At 41.4% G+C, this 17,695-nt stretch overlaps 1 protein-coding gene across 1 annotated transcript; it reads left to right on the forward strand.

Annotated features, from left to right (window-relative positions):
• The first annotated feature begins 1,483 nt into the window (after window positions 1-1,483).
• LOC145449869 (single-strand selective monofunctional uracil DNA glycosylase-like) lies at window positions 1,484-14,785 on the forward strand. Its single transcript, XM_080328314.1, has 7 exons — window positions 1,484-1,609; window positions 6,777-6,854; window positions 11,996-12,154; window positions 12,222-12,250; window positions 12,318-12,439; window positions 12,499-12,643; window positions 12,701-14,785. Exons 2-7 carry the CDS (start codon window positions 6,783-6,785, stop codon window positions 12,777-12,779), a joined length of 606 nt encoding a protein of 201 aa, XP_080184440.1. The 5' UTR covers window positions 1,484-1,609; window positions 6,777-6,782; the 3' UTR covers window positions 12,780-14,785.
• Window positions 14,786-17,695: the final 2,910 nt, after the last annotated feature.

Below are 17,695 nucleotides of genomic sequence, written 5' to 3' on the forward strand. Positions count from 1 at the left end.
AGATAACGGGATATGAAATCGTACGATGTTTTGTGCATGTACTCTCTCGCGGCTATGATGGAAATACGTATGTAATACCACGTAGAGCAGTGGTTCTTAACCTTTTTCATACCGTTACCCCCAAGAAGAAAATGACAGGATGCAATTACCCCTTTTCAAAAAATAACAAATTACAGCTTGCACTCAAAGTGACGTCATAATGTACACTGAAATGCCTGTTAGGAATATCAAATCAATGGGAAGGCTGATGCTGTTTTTGTGTTATCCAGTTGTCACATCTAGGAAAACGGGAGGATAATAGATAGCATCTCATGCAATTGTCAATCACAAACTTATTTCGTTTTGATGGATACCATTGAAGGAAATTCAATCAGAAAGTTACACGCTATTGTGACGAAAAATGGTTATTCATTTTGAAAGTGAACCCAAAAGGTTGAAACATCTTCCCCTATTTTCTTGGAAGGCATTTCCATGATGTCAGACATAATTTTTCTGACTGGACTAGACCACTACACTTTTCAATACTAACAACTATATTTTTACGATATTGTTACTGCATTATAGGCGTAAAGCTTAACTTCCCTTGTTGTCTTTCAATTTGCCAGCATATGTAACAATATATGATCCTCACTACTGCAAAATAAACTGGACTTACCTAGCATTATTCTAAACTACACTCGACCCTGTTATTCATAATCACTATTGGTTCTGGTTACTGTGATATCAGAGCAGGCATGACATGTCAAGTGAAACAAAATATATAGCCTACAAGCTCGCAAAAATATACGTTAGCCTATATTATTATTTACGTTATAAGTGCAGCGTCATAAGTTTATAAGAATATGTCACTTCGAATTACCCCCCCGAAAATCGGCAAATTACCCCTTTGGGGGTAATTACCCCCAGGTTAAGAACCACTGACGTGGAGATTCATTCATTATTCGCTGATTAGGAAGTCCGTGGCATTGGCGTACGTGATTCAATAAAGTTACAAGTCGTGGAGACAGAAACAAAGTATATTCGTCAGTGTGATCCATCGAATACGTGTGCAATAGACAGGCTTCGTGATACGTCAGCCAGCCAGGCCGTACGGCGTGGTTACGCCGGTCCGTCAAAAAAGAAACACTCAGGGAATTGTAAACGTAACCTTCTGGAGTCAGATAAACACAACTATAACATCTACAAACATTCGCTCTGCGTTATATAGCATCAAAAGTCACCAGAAAAAACGACAACGAAGAGCGCCTTTTCAGAAGAGACAAACGATTGTAACGCATATTAAAGTTAAGTATAGCATTCCCAGACAGGGGTTAGCGTTTGATTTTGGTGTCAGAGACGGAGAGTGTGTATTGAACTGTAACAGAATTAATTATTTTTTAGTCATGGCAGAGTTTCGAGATATGTTGTAAAATTGTGTTGTATTATAAATATTGCATGTCCGATTAAATAAGTATTTCTAGTATTTCTGTTCAAATTCCAGGTGGCTTACAGTAATTTTGTTTTCTCAGTGATATCGCCAATAATTCGTGCTAGAATCTGAGCTGGTATTTGTGGCGGAATCTTCGTCTGTGTGCAGTGCGACATTTTACGTGTACGGGCAACGGAAAAGGTAATCATTTTCAATCCTGGCATGATCAATTGCTATTCACTGTCATGAATGGAAGTGGAAAGTAGTGACAACGAACCTCTGACCGTACTCAATAGTAGAACTCGCGACATCACTATCAATCGACCCTGTAACGAAAACGATCCAGCACGGTATTTCATGACGTTAGAACATCTATTTGAAGGCAAACATGTACGGTCGCAAAAAGCTAAATATCTCATTTTGTTAGAGAACTTGTCTGATGCACACATCGCCGTTATCGACGGGAGTGTTCCTATAGCCCGAGTATTGCTAATTACTATGATGTGTTGAGAAAGGCTTTGTTGCACTGTTTTGATATTCCGATTAATCAGAAGTTAAATAACTTTTATGCTGAGGCAGTTCCGGGTGTGAATCCAAGAGCTTTACGATCGCGGATTAATGAGTGTGCGGGTGCCGATAATTCACCGTATATGGCGGGGATCAAGCGTCACATGTTCTTGCAATATTGCAGGCGCGACATTGCTTTCATATTACGTGCATATCGAAGAGATGATTTTGTTACCATGTGTAATCGCGAGGTTGAAATGTTTAATGCGGTAAGGGGGGGGGGGGTCGAAACCTGGTAATAACTCCATTCAAACTAATGAAGTAAGTGTGGCAAAACAGGAAAAGATGTGTGCGGTTAGATCCGATGAAGATACGCAGTTGATCGATTCGATGAGAAAGCAACTCGCTAGTGTGGAAAAGCAACTGGCGGAATTGAAATTGGCTACGGCTAAAGTGCAACCAAGGGATTATAGCAATAACTCTTTGAACCATTCTCCCATGACGCAGAATAGGGATGAGTCCAACCGCGGAGGTACGCGATATTATCGGGGCGGCAACGTTGGTGTCAGAGACGGCAGTAATACCGAATGGGTATGCAAGAATCATCAGCGATATGGTGATCGGAGCTTTTCAAGCTATCGTGAATGTAAATATTTTGATCGTAGTTCATGACTACATGGCAGTGGTTTTCATCCAAGTGGTCCAAGTATAAATTCTTTTGATTTGGAGTATCTGGCTTATGCGTTTGATATATTAAATGGTTTGAATTTCTTGAGTGACAGTGGTTTCATGATTTCTAATTTACCAGCGAGTGAACATGTAATTCGGTACTAGACGCCGAAATGGCAATTTCGGGGAGCAAATGGTTCTGCGAACAATGCGTATGACACTAAAACTTTGAAGTTGCAGTTCGGTAATAATGAACCACTTTTGTCCTTTTGTAATAACGGAAGTGTCTAAGCCTACCTATATCGGGTTGGAATTTCATGAAAAAGCATAAGTTAATTATGGATCCGGAGCTTGATGAGCTAGCGACTCATGACCGCAGTGTTGTTATTAAATTGCCTCAAGATAAATTTTCGTCTATCGTCGCATATTGATGCAAGTGAACGCATGCCGTAGGCTGATTTACTTGAGTTTGCTGATTTACTTGAGTTTGCTGATTTACTTGAATAGTTTCCGGAGATTTTGGTCCGGCAACCTGTGAAATGGCGCGATATGAAACATGTCATGAGAATAAAAACGTTCGGTTATTTAAAGTCTCCAAAACCACGGTCGATCACACCGCAGTATTTGTTAGAGGTCCGGCGGTAAATTAAAGATTAGTTGGAGCGCGGTGTAATTTCAAAATCGGATTCGGATTTTTGCTCGTCGATCGTGTGTGTTCCAAAGCAGAGTCACGTTGAGGGAAACCTCTCGGTGTACGGTTGTGCGTTGATTATCGGTATTTGAATTCACATGTGGTCCCTCAATGTTATCCATTGCCGAATATTGCGTCGATGCGAACGCAAATGACAGGGGCCAAAGTCTTTTCTACTCTCGATATAGCGAGCGCGTATCATAACATTGATGTGGTGGAGTCAGACCGCCATTTGACCGCGTTTTATTCGAAAGATATCGGTAAATTTCAGTGCAATGTGTGTCTGTTCGGTTTTCGGTCAGTTGGGGGATCAGTGGTGCAAATTGGCATATGACCTGCTTGGTGACATTCCTAACACTTTTTTGTATTGTGATGATAGTGTTGCAGCAACGCCGGACGAGAAGTCTCATTTGGAGACGTTGGGTGTGATTTTTGAAAAGTTAAAAAGTATGACCTGCTTGGTGACATTCCTAACACTTTTCTGTATTGTGATGATAGTGTTGCAGCAACGCCGGACGAGAAGTCTCATTTGGAGACGTTGCGTGTGATTTTTGAAAAGTTAAAAAGTGAATCTCTTTCTTTGTCTCTTGAGAAGTGTAAGTTCGAAGCAGATTCAGTTCGATTTCTAGGGTTTTTGATTGACAAGGTGGCATCAGACCAGATCCCAAGCGAGTTGAGGCTATTGTGAAATTTCCAGTGCCAACAACTATTCGCGAGGTGAGGCATGGTTAATTATTATTCGAGAAAAATCAAGAATTGCTCAGAGATTATGCAGCCTCTGAATGATTTATTGAAAGGCACCAGTGCTCGAAGTAAGCTTAAATTGTACAGTGCGGCGCAGAATGCATTTGAGCAGATCAAAGCAGCTTTGATAGATACAGTGAGATTGGCTTTTGGCCCTGGAACCCCCAAAATCAGCCTCGAATGTTGCATTATAACGGATGTTGGTATTGTGGCGCAACGATGCCGTCTGGGAACAAGTGAGAGCAGCGCAAACCTCATACGTTGGCCATTGTTGCGCAACCGATTGGGCATTCACACTCTCACTTCCGTGTGCACTTGCTGCTGAGCTGCCCTAACGGCATGGTTGCGTCACAATATCAAATTCCGTTACAATGCAATATTCGAGGCTGATTTTTGGGGGTTCCAAGGCCACGAGCAGAATGAAATTTATATTCTCGCAATCAGTACCGCGGTAGCTTTCGATTGATACCAGTTTTATCAAATTTAACGCTCGGCAAGCCGGTCAAAAATTACCGTCAAATTGCCTTTAGCAAAATGGAAAGTGTGACGTAGACCACACTGAGCCGTGCGATTTGTTAGTGTCCACACAATATTGGAACACTATGTTCCAATCCTTAACCCTTTTAATGGGGGGGGTCACTGGTGACCCAAGTTCAAGTTCATCTCTCGATTTCTCCAAATATATATGTCGTAGCGGACTGCTTTTGGTTTCTATGGAAAGCCTGCTATCTTCTGATTTATATCATACCTAATTTGAAGGTATGGGGCATGACAATTTTCGAATACCGACGATCTTACATGAAGAGTTCGGCTGAAAATACCCATGTCTAAAATTTCCAGATATTTTCCGAGTGGGAAATATAGTCAGAAATTCTGCCAGAACATTAGAAGTCGACTTGTACGGTATTCTGTGTAATTTATCACCGTTTCGAACATCGAACCTTGTTCTGGGGAGTTTTGTGAGGGGGTTTCTTAATTGTGGTCACGCTTCGGTGATTTTCAAGAACATGGTCAAGTTCAAGTCCAAGTTCGCGACGGAATATGAGTCATAAACTGGTTTACTATGCCTGCAAATGGTGGGATATGACAGGAGAAAGTATACCACGTTGTTTCATGCCATTAACTGGGCGGTAGGCGTCCGATTCGGTATTAATCTTGAACTTGACCATTATGACCACTCACTGACCACGCCCATATGTAACTTTTTCATGTATTTTTGATTTTTCGATATCTGGCGAGCCGCGTGGCTTACGGTCATGGTTGACGGCTTGTTTGAAACCAGGCAACGGTGGCTACGCACTGAGGCATCATTTTCGACTCTCTGACGCTACCTGGGGGTCAGTCTGGAAAAATGAGAGAGAGAAAGAGATTTTTCAGAAAAAAAGTTTGTTTATTTAGTCTTATAAAAAACCCTACACATGGCACGGGGTGTCGATCGAGGGCGGAAACGGTAGAAGGGTATACTTCGGCCACTTTTAAACTGGAACAGCTCAGATTGAAGTCGTGGTGAGGTCACGGTATGAATTTGAAAAGTGATGGTCAGTTCTGCAAAAACTGACCCCCCATTAAAAGGGTTAATCAAGATTTCACGGCGTTCGATGAGCCCGGTTCTCCAAATTTACCAAGATTCATTAGGGTTGAGTACATGGTTAATACCGCTAATGCAAGTCTTCTCGCTTCGACGAACCTATGCGTAAGCTCTACTCTTGCACGCTGCGTACACACTACACACGTATATAATAACATGCAGTCACAAAAATTTGACGTTTAAGCAAGTATTGGTGAATATCGATAGACTGGGGCCGCGGGCCAAATTACCTAATAAGACGGGAAACTGTCCGCGGGCCGTATGTTGCCCGCCCCTGACATACAGAGTAATATCGAGTATCAAAGCAGTGGTTATTATAATAAGAAAGCTTTCACAGTAAAGAGCAGGGTTGTAATGACTCGAGTCATGACTCGACTCGAGTCAGACTCGAGTCACGATTTTCTGATGACTCGACTTGACTCGAGTCATTTTCTCAAAATGCGGAAATGACTCGACTCGACTCCAGTCAATTTCTGTATTGACTCGACTTGGACTCGAGTCATTGTGCATGACTCGAGCCAAGTCATATGACTCGAGACGCAGACCGCCAAGACCGACATTTCATTGTAATTTCGAAGAATAGTATTGTAATCACACTATTTGGATTTCGTCTATTGGTACTGGTACTTGAAAATGCGACCAGAAACTGTTAAAAGTGAAGGAAATTAGTATATTATTATAAATGCGAACCATTCGAAATCACCAAAGAGAGTTATAAAAGGTGGGTTTAATATGACACGAACAGGAATCTGAGCAGTCAACACAATGACTCGGACTCGACTCGAGTCATAATACCGTGACTCGGACTCGACCCTATTTTCGCTGACTTGGACTCGGACTTGACTCGGTGATGAATTGAAAATGACTCGACTTGACTCGAGTCAAAACTATAAAACTGAGATTGACTTGTGACTCGGTGCCTTGTGACTTGGTTACAACCCTGGTAAAGAGTCATTCAAAATAAACAGTTGGGGTTTGGTATGCTTGGGTTAGTTGTAAGATTGCTTATTTTAAACTACGTAACATCATCACACTCGACATTTTAATCCCTTAACAGCATGACACTTATAATTTGATAGTCGCTTCTTTACCTCTTCTATTAGGTCCTGATGGAAATTACTTCAATATATATCGTCATAAACGAACGTTAATACCAACGTCGTTTTCAGAGTACGATGCAGGCTCCCTCCAAATTTGGCTTGACGAGATACAACGACGGCCTCCAGTCATCGCTACAACGTTTTCCGGTAAGGCATTTACAAGCGAAAACACAAAAAAATACCGCAATATTCTCCGCTATCTCGCTATACGTCAAATGCCATGCTTCTGTAAATAATAATCATGTGCTATGACAAAAGGAAGGTACACTATTTCAGTTGCCCCATGGGAGGAGCCCCCACTGGTTTCGATACTTTTCCGTATTCGGAAGCCTTGAAACCTCACGCATACGAACGTGGTAATACAAATTGTTGAAAGGACTTCTTTGGTATCAAGCCACAGCAGTGTCACAACGTTCATTGACATGGTTCCGTGAACTGGCAATATTGATTTCAACTTATCATATAATCCATAGTGTTATGACGTCATCTGGAGTTACAATGTGACCACGTTTCCAAGTGATCATCGACAAATAAAAGCAACAGAAGCTTTATTACGCCAAGGTCTTTTGTGTCAACAGAAGGAGTTCGTGAATAATCTAAAATAGTACCTTCAGCTAATAAGGTGATCTTTCTGCCTCGATTACTGGAATTTCTTGCCTGTGAATGTCAAATTTGGTTATTCGATTGCTGGTATACAATTTTATTTCCAATTATCTATTAGTTGCTGACGTTTACCCTCGACTAGTGTACGCCAAAATTATTCGCATTTATTTCTATAGGAATATATTATTTCAATTGTTCTGTATTCCCAAGTTGTGTGCCCACAAGAGTCTCGTTAAAATGTCATTAGTAAATTGACTGACTCAGGGTTGTTAAACTGTTTACTACATGAAATATATTTGGATATATTTCTTACAACTACTACATCTACAAGATAATCTCATGAAAGTTCTAGAGTTCGTAAAGGTCATCTACATCGTCATATACAACTTTAACATATATTGAAGAGCTGTTCATGCGGAACATTCGTAGATACGACTACCGAAAAACGCAGCATGACTGAGAATTTCCAAGTTGAATGCGGAGAATCCCGAACACGCGAAAAACGAATTCCGAGTCAGCGATTTGTGTTATGACGCCACATGTTGTGCAAAATCACCAAGGCATCCAACGCATTTTTACTGTAGTCTAGTTAGTTGGCAACGCTAAATAATAGTGGAAAGAGATAGCAGTGATACAAGCGGAGTAAGCTATTCGGGGGGGGGGGGGGGGTGATTTTAGGACGAAGGTATCAATTATATGTGATGTTAAAGAAATATATAGATTATAGACCAGTGGTCGGGAACCTATCGCCCGCGAGCCATATATGGCTCTTTTGGGTATAAGATATGGCTCTTTGCGAAATATATATTTTTGTACTGAATTGATCAATATTGCGGCGACTTGTTGGTAAATTTTCATCACGGCCAGAATTTGTTCTCGTGGAGTAGAAACTTATTCTCGTGTCTTTGAAAGGTAAAGACAATGCCGTCTTCGGGTTTAGAAGCTTGGACCCCCTCTTTTCAAAATCATCAAATTTAATTGACTGCAACACCGGTCGCCAACATCTTTTGCGAATTCTATCTACCCTACTCGAAATCTTGAATGTGCGATATGTTGATTAATTAAAGAGCCTAGCAGACATGGTGACCCCTATTTCAAAACGCAGTTTTCTTCCTGATCTACGGCGCGAAATGAGCTGTTGTGGATGTGACAATTACAAACTCGAATTACAAACAAGTCATATCTATATCCACGTCTGCATTGGTAAGTACATAGCTCTGTGTAGGACGGGCGATAAAATTTAGGTGTGTAGCGCAACGTTATGCTACCGCCGTACACTTTGAGAATTGTGAAGTCGATATGGATTTAGATTTTTGGATTCAGTGTGACAGTCACATTCGATGAATATCAGTTATTCTACATTCTAAGCTACTTACGATGAATTGCGTTACCAATGGTGAGGCTTGGCCCGTCTGTTCCTTACCTCTCGTTTCGACAATTATTTTTTAACAATAAATACCAGTTTTTACCAGAGGTGGTCAAAGTAGTCAAGAAAGCTACTCAAGTCGAAGTAGAAGTAGCGACGAAAAAAATCTACTCAAGTACGAGTAGAAGTACTTCTTCCATAAGCAACCTAAACTTCTTGAAGTAGAAGTAGAATTCCCTGACTTTAAAAGTACTCAAGTAAGTAAGTAGTTGTGAAAACGATCCTGATTCGTTCACATGGATTGTAAAAAGGTGCAAATTGAGCTATGCGATAGGTGACGAGCTTGATTCATATTGATGCATACCAGCAGGTATCCAATTTTCGAAAGCATAAAGCTATAAGTATATTCGTCTACATCATGTGATGAAAATGATAGTATTGATATGGAAATGCGACGCTAATCCTCTGTTTTCGCGAAGAGCACGTTTTAGAACACAACATGGTATGGCGCCATAAGACCCGTAGTTTAGTCGAAGAGCAATACGGAGAAGTTGTATAGGATACGGTGTAATCACTTTGCGCAATTAGTAAAAATTAAAAAAAAAATATGGTGGACCGTAAAAATGCCATATTGTGTTGCTTTATTTTCGGAAATTAAAGGCATTACTACAATAGCTTTTATACTTCAACATGTATGTTATCCAGACAAAAGAACTGATAATAATTATAACTCGAAGTATATGATACTGGGAATTGAAAGTGAAATATAAATACTACTTCTAAAAGCAGAACATATATTTCATGTTTTTAGTCCAGAAAGTTTCAAAGGTGAGATGCTAAAACAGCTCTAAACCTAAAAGAAAAGTCAAAGTTCACTTTTCCAGATTAGGACACCCCATGGACAATTGGACATGCTAGATTACGGTATGACGAGAAAATGCTAGATTGCGAAACATCAGTTTCAAACGTTATGATTGGCCATATATACTGTGATTAAATATTTCATATGGGTGAAGGGCGACAATGTGGTGTGAACGGAACCACGCCAACCCTTCACCTAAATTGTATTCACCGATACTTTCGTGAAATCATACTGGTCATTCCGTATCCACTGCGCGCGAAGCGCGACGAAAATTTACGGTTTTACTAAACTTTTATGAAAATTTTACTGAACAGCCACGAAATTCCTCAGGCTATCTTCCTGATTCATCAGATCCATCCCAAGTATCTGCCAGCAATAGCACAAGACAAGGCAACACCGAATGGTCATTTTAGGGATCCCTCTTGTCACTTGTCCAGCATTGTTCAAATCTATGTTGTATCTCAATGTGCCAAGGCTCGCTGTGCCATGTTATGCCAACAGGCAGAGAATCAATGTGCTGTAAGGAGCTCGGCTACTTATGTGACCGCGTTTAGACAGCAATATGGAAGGTACTCTCGAGAGGCGGCTACACACTGCACGAGTACGTGTTGGTAGGCGTGGATATTCAGCTCAACAATATGTTTACCAATCCTCAATTACACGAAATTGAAGCATACGTCATGCCGTAACTTTGTGCGACGGATATGGGGAGGGTGTGGCAGAAACAACAAAAATTTTTACCCCCATGCGTAGCGACAAGAATCAGAAAAGAATTCACCTCCGACAGCAATAATGGATTCGTTTTAAATTATTCATGAATGTATTCGTTAAGCAAAAAAATTAAGTACCAGTACGAGGTCGTTCTACGAAAGCCAATGTAGCTAGTGATGAGTAGATAGATTGTGAAGTGCACAGTGCACACCAATGATGAGCATCGGAAGGAATCGGATGGAATTCGGGCCGGATATTGGACAATTTTGCGACAGTCGGATAGGATTTGGATATCATCACAGATTTGTTTTTTGGATATTGTCGGATAGCTGTAACTTTTGCTATGGATATCCCCGGATAGTTGCTAACAGAAGTGAGTTTTGATCACAAGCCAAAAGAAAGAAGTCATCTATTCGATAACCAGACAAAGACAGTTGACACCTTGCGATATGACTGTTAAGACTCCGAAATGTTTGTCAAGGGTCCAAGCTGTTATGTTCTTGATCTTGATCTTGTTTGAACAATAACTCATACGACGAAGTTACAATATGAAACCAGTATATTATCAGCTGAATAACTTGAAGGCAGCGATACAACCCAGAGTATAGGTAAACGAAAAGACCCGTAGATAACAAAACACAAGGGTATAAATACAAAGTATGCCACACGAGGAAATAATGATAGACGCTAATTACTAGTCCTATACTAAATAGAGTGAAAAGACTAGAGCCCGACCGATTATCGGATTGCCGATAATATCGAGTCGATATTACACTTTGACAGAATTATCGGTATCGGTCATTTCAGGTGAAAAAATATCGGCAATTTTTGTGACGTCACAACATGGTGGTAGGAAGTCAGAAATCTATAATCCTTGACCGCTAAACTGGGAATATTACTTCATTTCATATAGCTTGCACTCTCAAAGTGTCCGGATGCATCTAAGTAGTATAAGAGAGTGTAAAATGACCCCAACCAATCAGCGTCGAGTATTTTGTCACGTGACATCTCTTAGCCGATCAGAACGCAGAGCAATGTGGGCGTGGTTCCAATACGAGAGAGGCTTTGGTTCCATGAGAGATTGCCTGGTTCCAGTCCAATAACGCTGATAAATGTTTACGTCATTATGAGTCAATAATGATTACGTCATTATTATTGCGTGGTCTATTGCCTTAGAGCAGCTTGCATGATAGTTCCAAATGCCGACTCAATCGTGAATTGTATAATCTTTTCGCGCTTCTCGCGATCAGGCGCCACATCTATCCAACGGATACCGTATTTAGATGCTAAGCAGCGGCGAAAACCGCATAGACCGAGGGGGGTCTGGGGAACTTCGCCCCCCGTAAGTCCGATTTAACACCCTATGGGAACCTATTTGCGCACTGTTGTCCAAGGGCCTGCGCAGTGAGTTGGCGTGTTTGCGCAGACTGGTGTAAAATTAGAGGGAACATTGGTTACCATACGTCCTCTTTTAAGGAGATTTGTCCTCTTTTTTGAAAGTGTCCTCGGACGAACCCCTTTTGTCCTCTTTTTTGACATTTTGTCCTCTTTTTTAAGTTAAAATTTGGTCAAATTTGTAGCAAAATGCGACTGATATGCCGCAAATCAGCACCGAAGGAACCGAGAAACGTATTTCGGGATCTGAGTGAGAAAGTTGACCTTTTTTTTAGTCAATCGATCACAAAGTGGGAAAAATTCACCGATTCTTGGGTATCTATATGAGATATCCCTAATGTTTGTACACAGGGAACTCGCACCGACTTAAGACGTTGCACTGAAATATGGAATCCGTTGCGTTCCAATTTGGATCTGCATCAGCGATACTATGGACGGATGCCAAGCTCGGATGAGAAGAGTCGCACCTTACTTGTGGCCATGAATCCCTGCCCTGATCTACCACTTGGCGTACGTACAGTATTAATAGTACTTTTATCATGAATTGACCGACTCACACGAGGCCCTATTTTTCTAGATCCCATTTTACTGTCCAGAAAAGAATTTGTAAGCACATTTGCTCACTGCTATGCGAAACCAACTAATTACGTGTATGATATTTAAATCATTTTAGGCTGTGTCAAAGTGGAATACCACTTTTTAATTACCTTGATCAGCTATTCTTTGGGGGTCAACAGTTTTTGGACCAATGCTTCCTGATGAATTACTGTCCATTGATCTTCGTTGACCATAAAGGTAACATTTATTCATAACTCTTTACGAATGTAAGCTAATAATGGAATATATTCGCCAAGGTGCCAATGTGTCGCTTGGTCAATTGCCCATGAGACATCCACTGATCAAGGACATATTTCATCAGTGTGACAACCATTTGAAGCAAGTCATTGGTACCTTCCAACCATGCAGGATAATATGTATCGGTGATTTCGCGTATAAGAGGTAAGGTCCAAGCCTTTGCTTTCGCAACAGATTATCGCATTTCGGCGATATATGCAGGGTAAGAAGTCTGAAGACTGGAATCGAACTAGTACCAATTCGACACCCTTCACCGCTAACAAGATGCCGTGTAAGTTAAGAAGTAAAGCCATGTTAATCACATAAGCCATTGCTAGACTTGAATCATGTTCTGTGAATGACCTACGTCCTACATTACTCATAGACATAATAGATTTGACAAGAAAGTCGTCATGGTTACCCTGACTGATATTATATCCTTGCAACCTTGGGCAATTAAATTGAATAAAGATTGTTTATCTGTAACTATATCATCATCGCCGTGATCTTCTAGGTCAGGGGTTCTCAACTTCCCTCGTATGACGGGCCGCATTTTCACACCAAAAGACGCTGCGGGCCGCAGAACATTAGCACCATGTATTTGTGGGCTACTATTAAATTCAAGCTACTGTAGCCTATTTACCAGTTTTATACGGGCAGTTAAAGCATTAATGGAGAGCGTTCGTAAGTTTGCAGTTGCCGTTTTTTGTCGGAATATCCATCTTCTAGTGGCGCAAGTAGCCCATATCCCTTCATGGAGCGTACATTCCATTCGTTGCCATGCCGGTATATACACCCTTCAAACCCTTGCACTAGAGAACCGAACTCTCTGTTTCAATGCGAGAGCGAGCAAGTATAAAATTACGGTGACTTTTTCGTTACAGAAGTCATTATCACTTTGAGCCAGGGTTGTAATGACTCGAGTCATGACTCGACTCGAGTCAGACTCGAGTCACGATTTTCTGATGACTCGACTTGACTCGAGTCATTTTCTCAAAATACGGAAATGACTCGACTCGACTCGAGTCAATCTGTGTATTGACTCGACTTGGACTCGAGTCATTGCGCATGACTCGAACCAAGTCATATGACTCGAGACGCAGACGGCCAAGACCGATATTTTATCGTAGTTTTGAAGAATAGTAAAGTAATCACCCAATTGGGATTTCGTTTATTGTTACTAGCACGTGAGAATGCGATCAGAACCTGGTAAAAGTGAGGAAAATTACTATATTATAAATACGAACCATTCAAAATCACCAAACAGAGTTAAAAAAGGTGAGTTTAACAAGATTTTAGCTGGGAATTAAGCAGTCAACGTATTGACTTGGACTCGACTCGAGTCATAATACCATGACTCGGACTCGACCCTCTGATCGGTGACTTGGACTCGGACTTGACTCGGTGGTGAGTTGAAAATGACTCGACTTGACTCGAGTCAAAATTATAAAAGTGAAATTGACTTGTGACTCGGAGCCTTGTGACTTGGTTACAACCCTGCTTTGAGCTCTCCTGAGAAGAAGTCAGACGCTCAGTGCCATTTATAAGCAAACCAATCAACTCTTCTCCTTTCCTTCCATGGCTGGAGCCCTACACCAAAAGTTACAGAAGTCAGCTTTGTCAAATTGATGTTTTTCACTGGTCATCTATACCGTTTGCCCCGTCAGCATTTCCTCTGGAAATATGTCCACTCTGATAAAACGTACCTGGATAATTAGCTATTCAATGTGTGTACAATGGGTGCACTGTGCAGTCGATAAATTCGTCCAATGCTAGGCTAAAGTAGTCTGTACGTGGCAACGTGTTTCAGAACATGTGATAAAAGATCGATTGATATCGCTATTACTCTTCTGGAGACTGTTTAATCAGACAACTGCAGCCTCGAAATTTGTCAGGTGATGTTGGACTTGCTGCTGAGTTCTGGAAACAGCGAATATTCGCACAGTACGTTATAGTTTTATTGAAGTCACACCTTCACTAGCAGATTCTTGGCTTTAGCGATATTCCAAGCAATTTTGAACAATGCGCCTGTCACGTCGTCGGCAATTTTTCAAATGCTTCGAAATATGGATTGCTGGTCTTGAAACCAAACTAGCAACGTTTTCTCAAAAAATCAGGTGATATGTATAACTCTAGATGAAACTATCGTGCTATCGTATCAAGCTTCTAGGCTTTCTTACAACAATTGTTCTTCGACAAATGTGCCACATCGGTCTTCCATGACAATACTGTGCCAGTAGTAATTGAATTCATATTGAAAGATGTCGCGGGCCGCAAAAAAATCGTCTGCGGGCCGCATGCGGCCCGCGGGCCGCGGGTTGAGAACCCCTGTTCTAGGTGTAGATCTGAAATACCAGTTGAACAAACGCAAATTCACTTTCTAGCAAACTGCATCAAACGATTCGCATGACTCATAAATGCTACATCAGAAAGCACATACCTCTGCTCACTAAAATGTAGCATTAATCCTGATATCACAGTCATTATGATTGTTGATACATATTGATATTTCCAAGCCTCTTGCTAGTTGCTGATTATTACCAGCATGGTTGGCCAAAATTTGAAAAAAATTGATAAATGCTGCGTTGTAATATCTTATTCTATAGATTATTGATAAAAAAAAACATCAACCAGCCTGCAAGAACCTCACGGGTAAGTTAAGATTTCGTGCAAAGCGTTTGAAAGCAGCCGTCTGCAAGTGGGCGGGGAATCGATGACGTGGGCGGGCAATCACGAAACTAGAATCTTGATTGGTTGGAACCTGTAACAAAAAGCTACTGATTGGCTGAAAGACTGATTTTGTGATCATTGCTGGTCACGATTTCGTTCTACTCTGCTGTGTTGGTTTGCAACCATTTCTGTTGGTGGCATTGAAGATATGATAAATTGCCGTTGTTGATGCTGCCATCCACAACAGCATAGCAATCCAGTAATATATTTTCTACCTGAACAATGTGTATAGCAGTGTTGCTGCGTATTGCACAGGAGCTCTGACCAATTAAGATAAGAATGAACTAGATCAGTGCTTTTCAACCTGTGTGACGGTTCGCACTAGTGCGAATGAAAGAAATTGCAGTGCAAATGACGAAGGTGGTGCGAATAGTGCGAATAAAAATCCGGATCGAGTGCGAATGAAAATCGTGAATAATTGTTAATTTTTCAAACGTGGAATGAATCAAATATACCTAATAGGAAATTTAAGGGTATAGTGTAACTCGCGAAAAATACGTTGTATTTGGGATAGGAGTGCAGAACAGATTTTAAGACCTGGCCATCCAAGTACCAGTAGACGTTATTGTACAAAACCCAACAACTTCTTCGGCCGAGACAAAACACTCCAGATTAGCTACCCTCACAGGTGCGATTGAGCAAGGTAACATTGGTCCATTACACTTTCATTGCCTTTGATATCCTCGACTTTCGGTTTCTCTTCTGCATAGAGAGCTATAATTGCTTTCTTTGAAAACACAAGCCATTTCACTGCACAACGAGACTAGAGTATATTGGTGCGAAAATGCCTAGTCATAAAATGACCGATGTTATGACTGTGCATAAATTCGGTTCGGTAAGGTCATAGTGTCCTATATGGTGTGGACATAAGGAAACCTCACCTAAAAATAGAGTAAATCGGGAGTCAAAGTGATGACCTTTTCATTCAGTCAATACCGCATATTCTTATACAATAATGGGTGATTCGGGAGTCAAGCCGAAGCGACAACCTTTTCTTCCAGTCAACACAGTAATATTGGTCGAAAATGTTCAAAATCACCAGTTTTCTTGTCAAGTGCAGGAGCTTTTAGAATTTTTGCAAAGTGTCTCTCTTTACGATCTCAAAATATGGCAACCCTACGTAATATTGGTTAGTTTGATTGGCGTTCAAGCATGTTAGAGTAAAGAACATGGTGGAGTATTACCTCTATATTTCACTAGGGTAAATTTGATTAGTACGTACAATTTATCTGATCATCAAATAGACAAGTGACTAGTGTTGTTAAGCCATTTTGGCGCGCATCAACCAGAGAAGGCCACGTCGCCCTCATTGCCATACCTATATGACGCCTATTGCCGCATCATCCGTCTATATGACGCCCATTGCCACATCGTCGCCGCGTCGATTGCTACACCTATATGACGCCAATTGCCACGTATCATCCTGACTATCGCGCAGACTATGCGTACTGATCTGTTTTGAGAAGATGAATTCTCGCATAATACATTTAACGTTGAACTAGGTTTCATAACGTCTTAAATGAGGCTACCTGGAATATACGCCGTCCAATCAGAGAAGGTTACGTCGCCCTAATTGCCACACCTATTTGACGCCCGTTGTCACATCATCTGCCTATATGACGCCAAATGCCACGTCAAAACGTTCCTTGGCCAGAATCGAGCCCGGCTTGGTTGTCAGTGTCAGTGAAGAAATACCAATCTGAAATCGTGTGCGTCTTTTAGTTTAGTACGATTGGGCGACAGGGATATTTCTGTTGGGCGATATCCCCGTTGAGCGATTCTATATTTTTTGATATTGCAGACAGGGGGTCGGTCACGAAATAACATCATGCAACGAGGTCATACCAACGGGTTCGCCCGCCCGAATATGTTTAATTATTGGTAACGGGCCCTACAGTTTCCAAGAAACCTCACTATGTTCGCTTTAAGTTTTGATGAGTCTGCACACACTCAACAACTCACTGCGCTGACCCTTGGACAACAGTGCGTAACGACTAAAAAAAGGTAATAACTCCCGATTTGTTGTGCGCAACGTAGATTTTCTGTGCGCAGAGACCGTGTCAGCACTGCGCACGTGCGCAGCTTAGAGGGAACATTGCACCTAACTCAGCTCTACCGGTTAATGTGTTTACGTGAGCAGAGAGAGGATGAAAATTGATCTCAATTTACATGCAATTCCCGATGATATTGACCAATTCAATCATTAATTAGTGAAATTTTTCGCACTTCGCGCGACCATAGGCGAGCATAGCTCCCTCAGTAAATGGACACCCAATGTAGATAGCTAATAGGCTATCAGCAAATAGCGGACAGCCTAATGGGGGTCTGGGAGCGAAGTCCCCCGGAAGTTTGGTTTATCACCCGATGGGGGCCCAGGACCAACGTGTTTGGGGAGGGGGGCTGACGAAGTGCTGTTACGGCCCTGGTAACGAATAATTGTACCTGCGGGAACGCCCGAATATGTTTAATTATTAATTACGTGCCCCT

Source organism: Botryllus schlosseri, chromosome 11 (genome assembly GCF_051294905.1).
Source record: "Botryllus schlosseri isolate E-star chromosome 11, Bs_hap1, whole genome shotgun sequence".
NCBI classification, from domain to species: domain Eukaryota; kingdom Metazoa; phylum Chordata; class Ascidiacea; order Stolidobranchia; family Styelidae; genus Botryllus; species Botryllus schlosseri.

Excerpts from the sequence above, each read along its gene's own strand:
- LOC145449869 (XM_080328314.1), top strand. The coding sequence starts at position 6,783 with ATGCAGGCTCCCTCCAAATTTGGCTTGACGAGATACAACGACGGCCTC. Across the intron at positions 12,440-12,498 it reads GATCTTCGTTGACCATAAAG|GTGCCAATGTGTCGCTTGGT; the intron begins GTAACATTTATT and ends ATATTCGCCAAG. Across the intron at positions 12,644-12,700 it reads GGTGATTTCGCGTATAAGAG|GGTAAGAAGTCTGAAGACTG; the intron begins GTAAGGTCCAAG and ends CGATATATGCAG.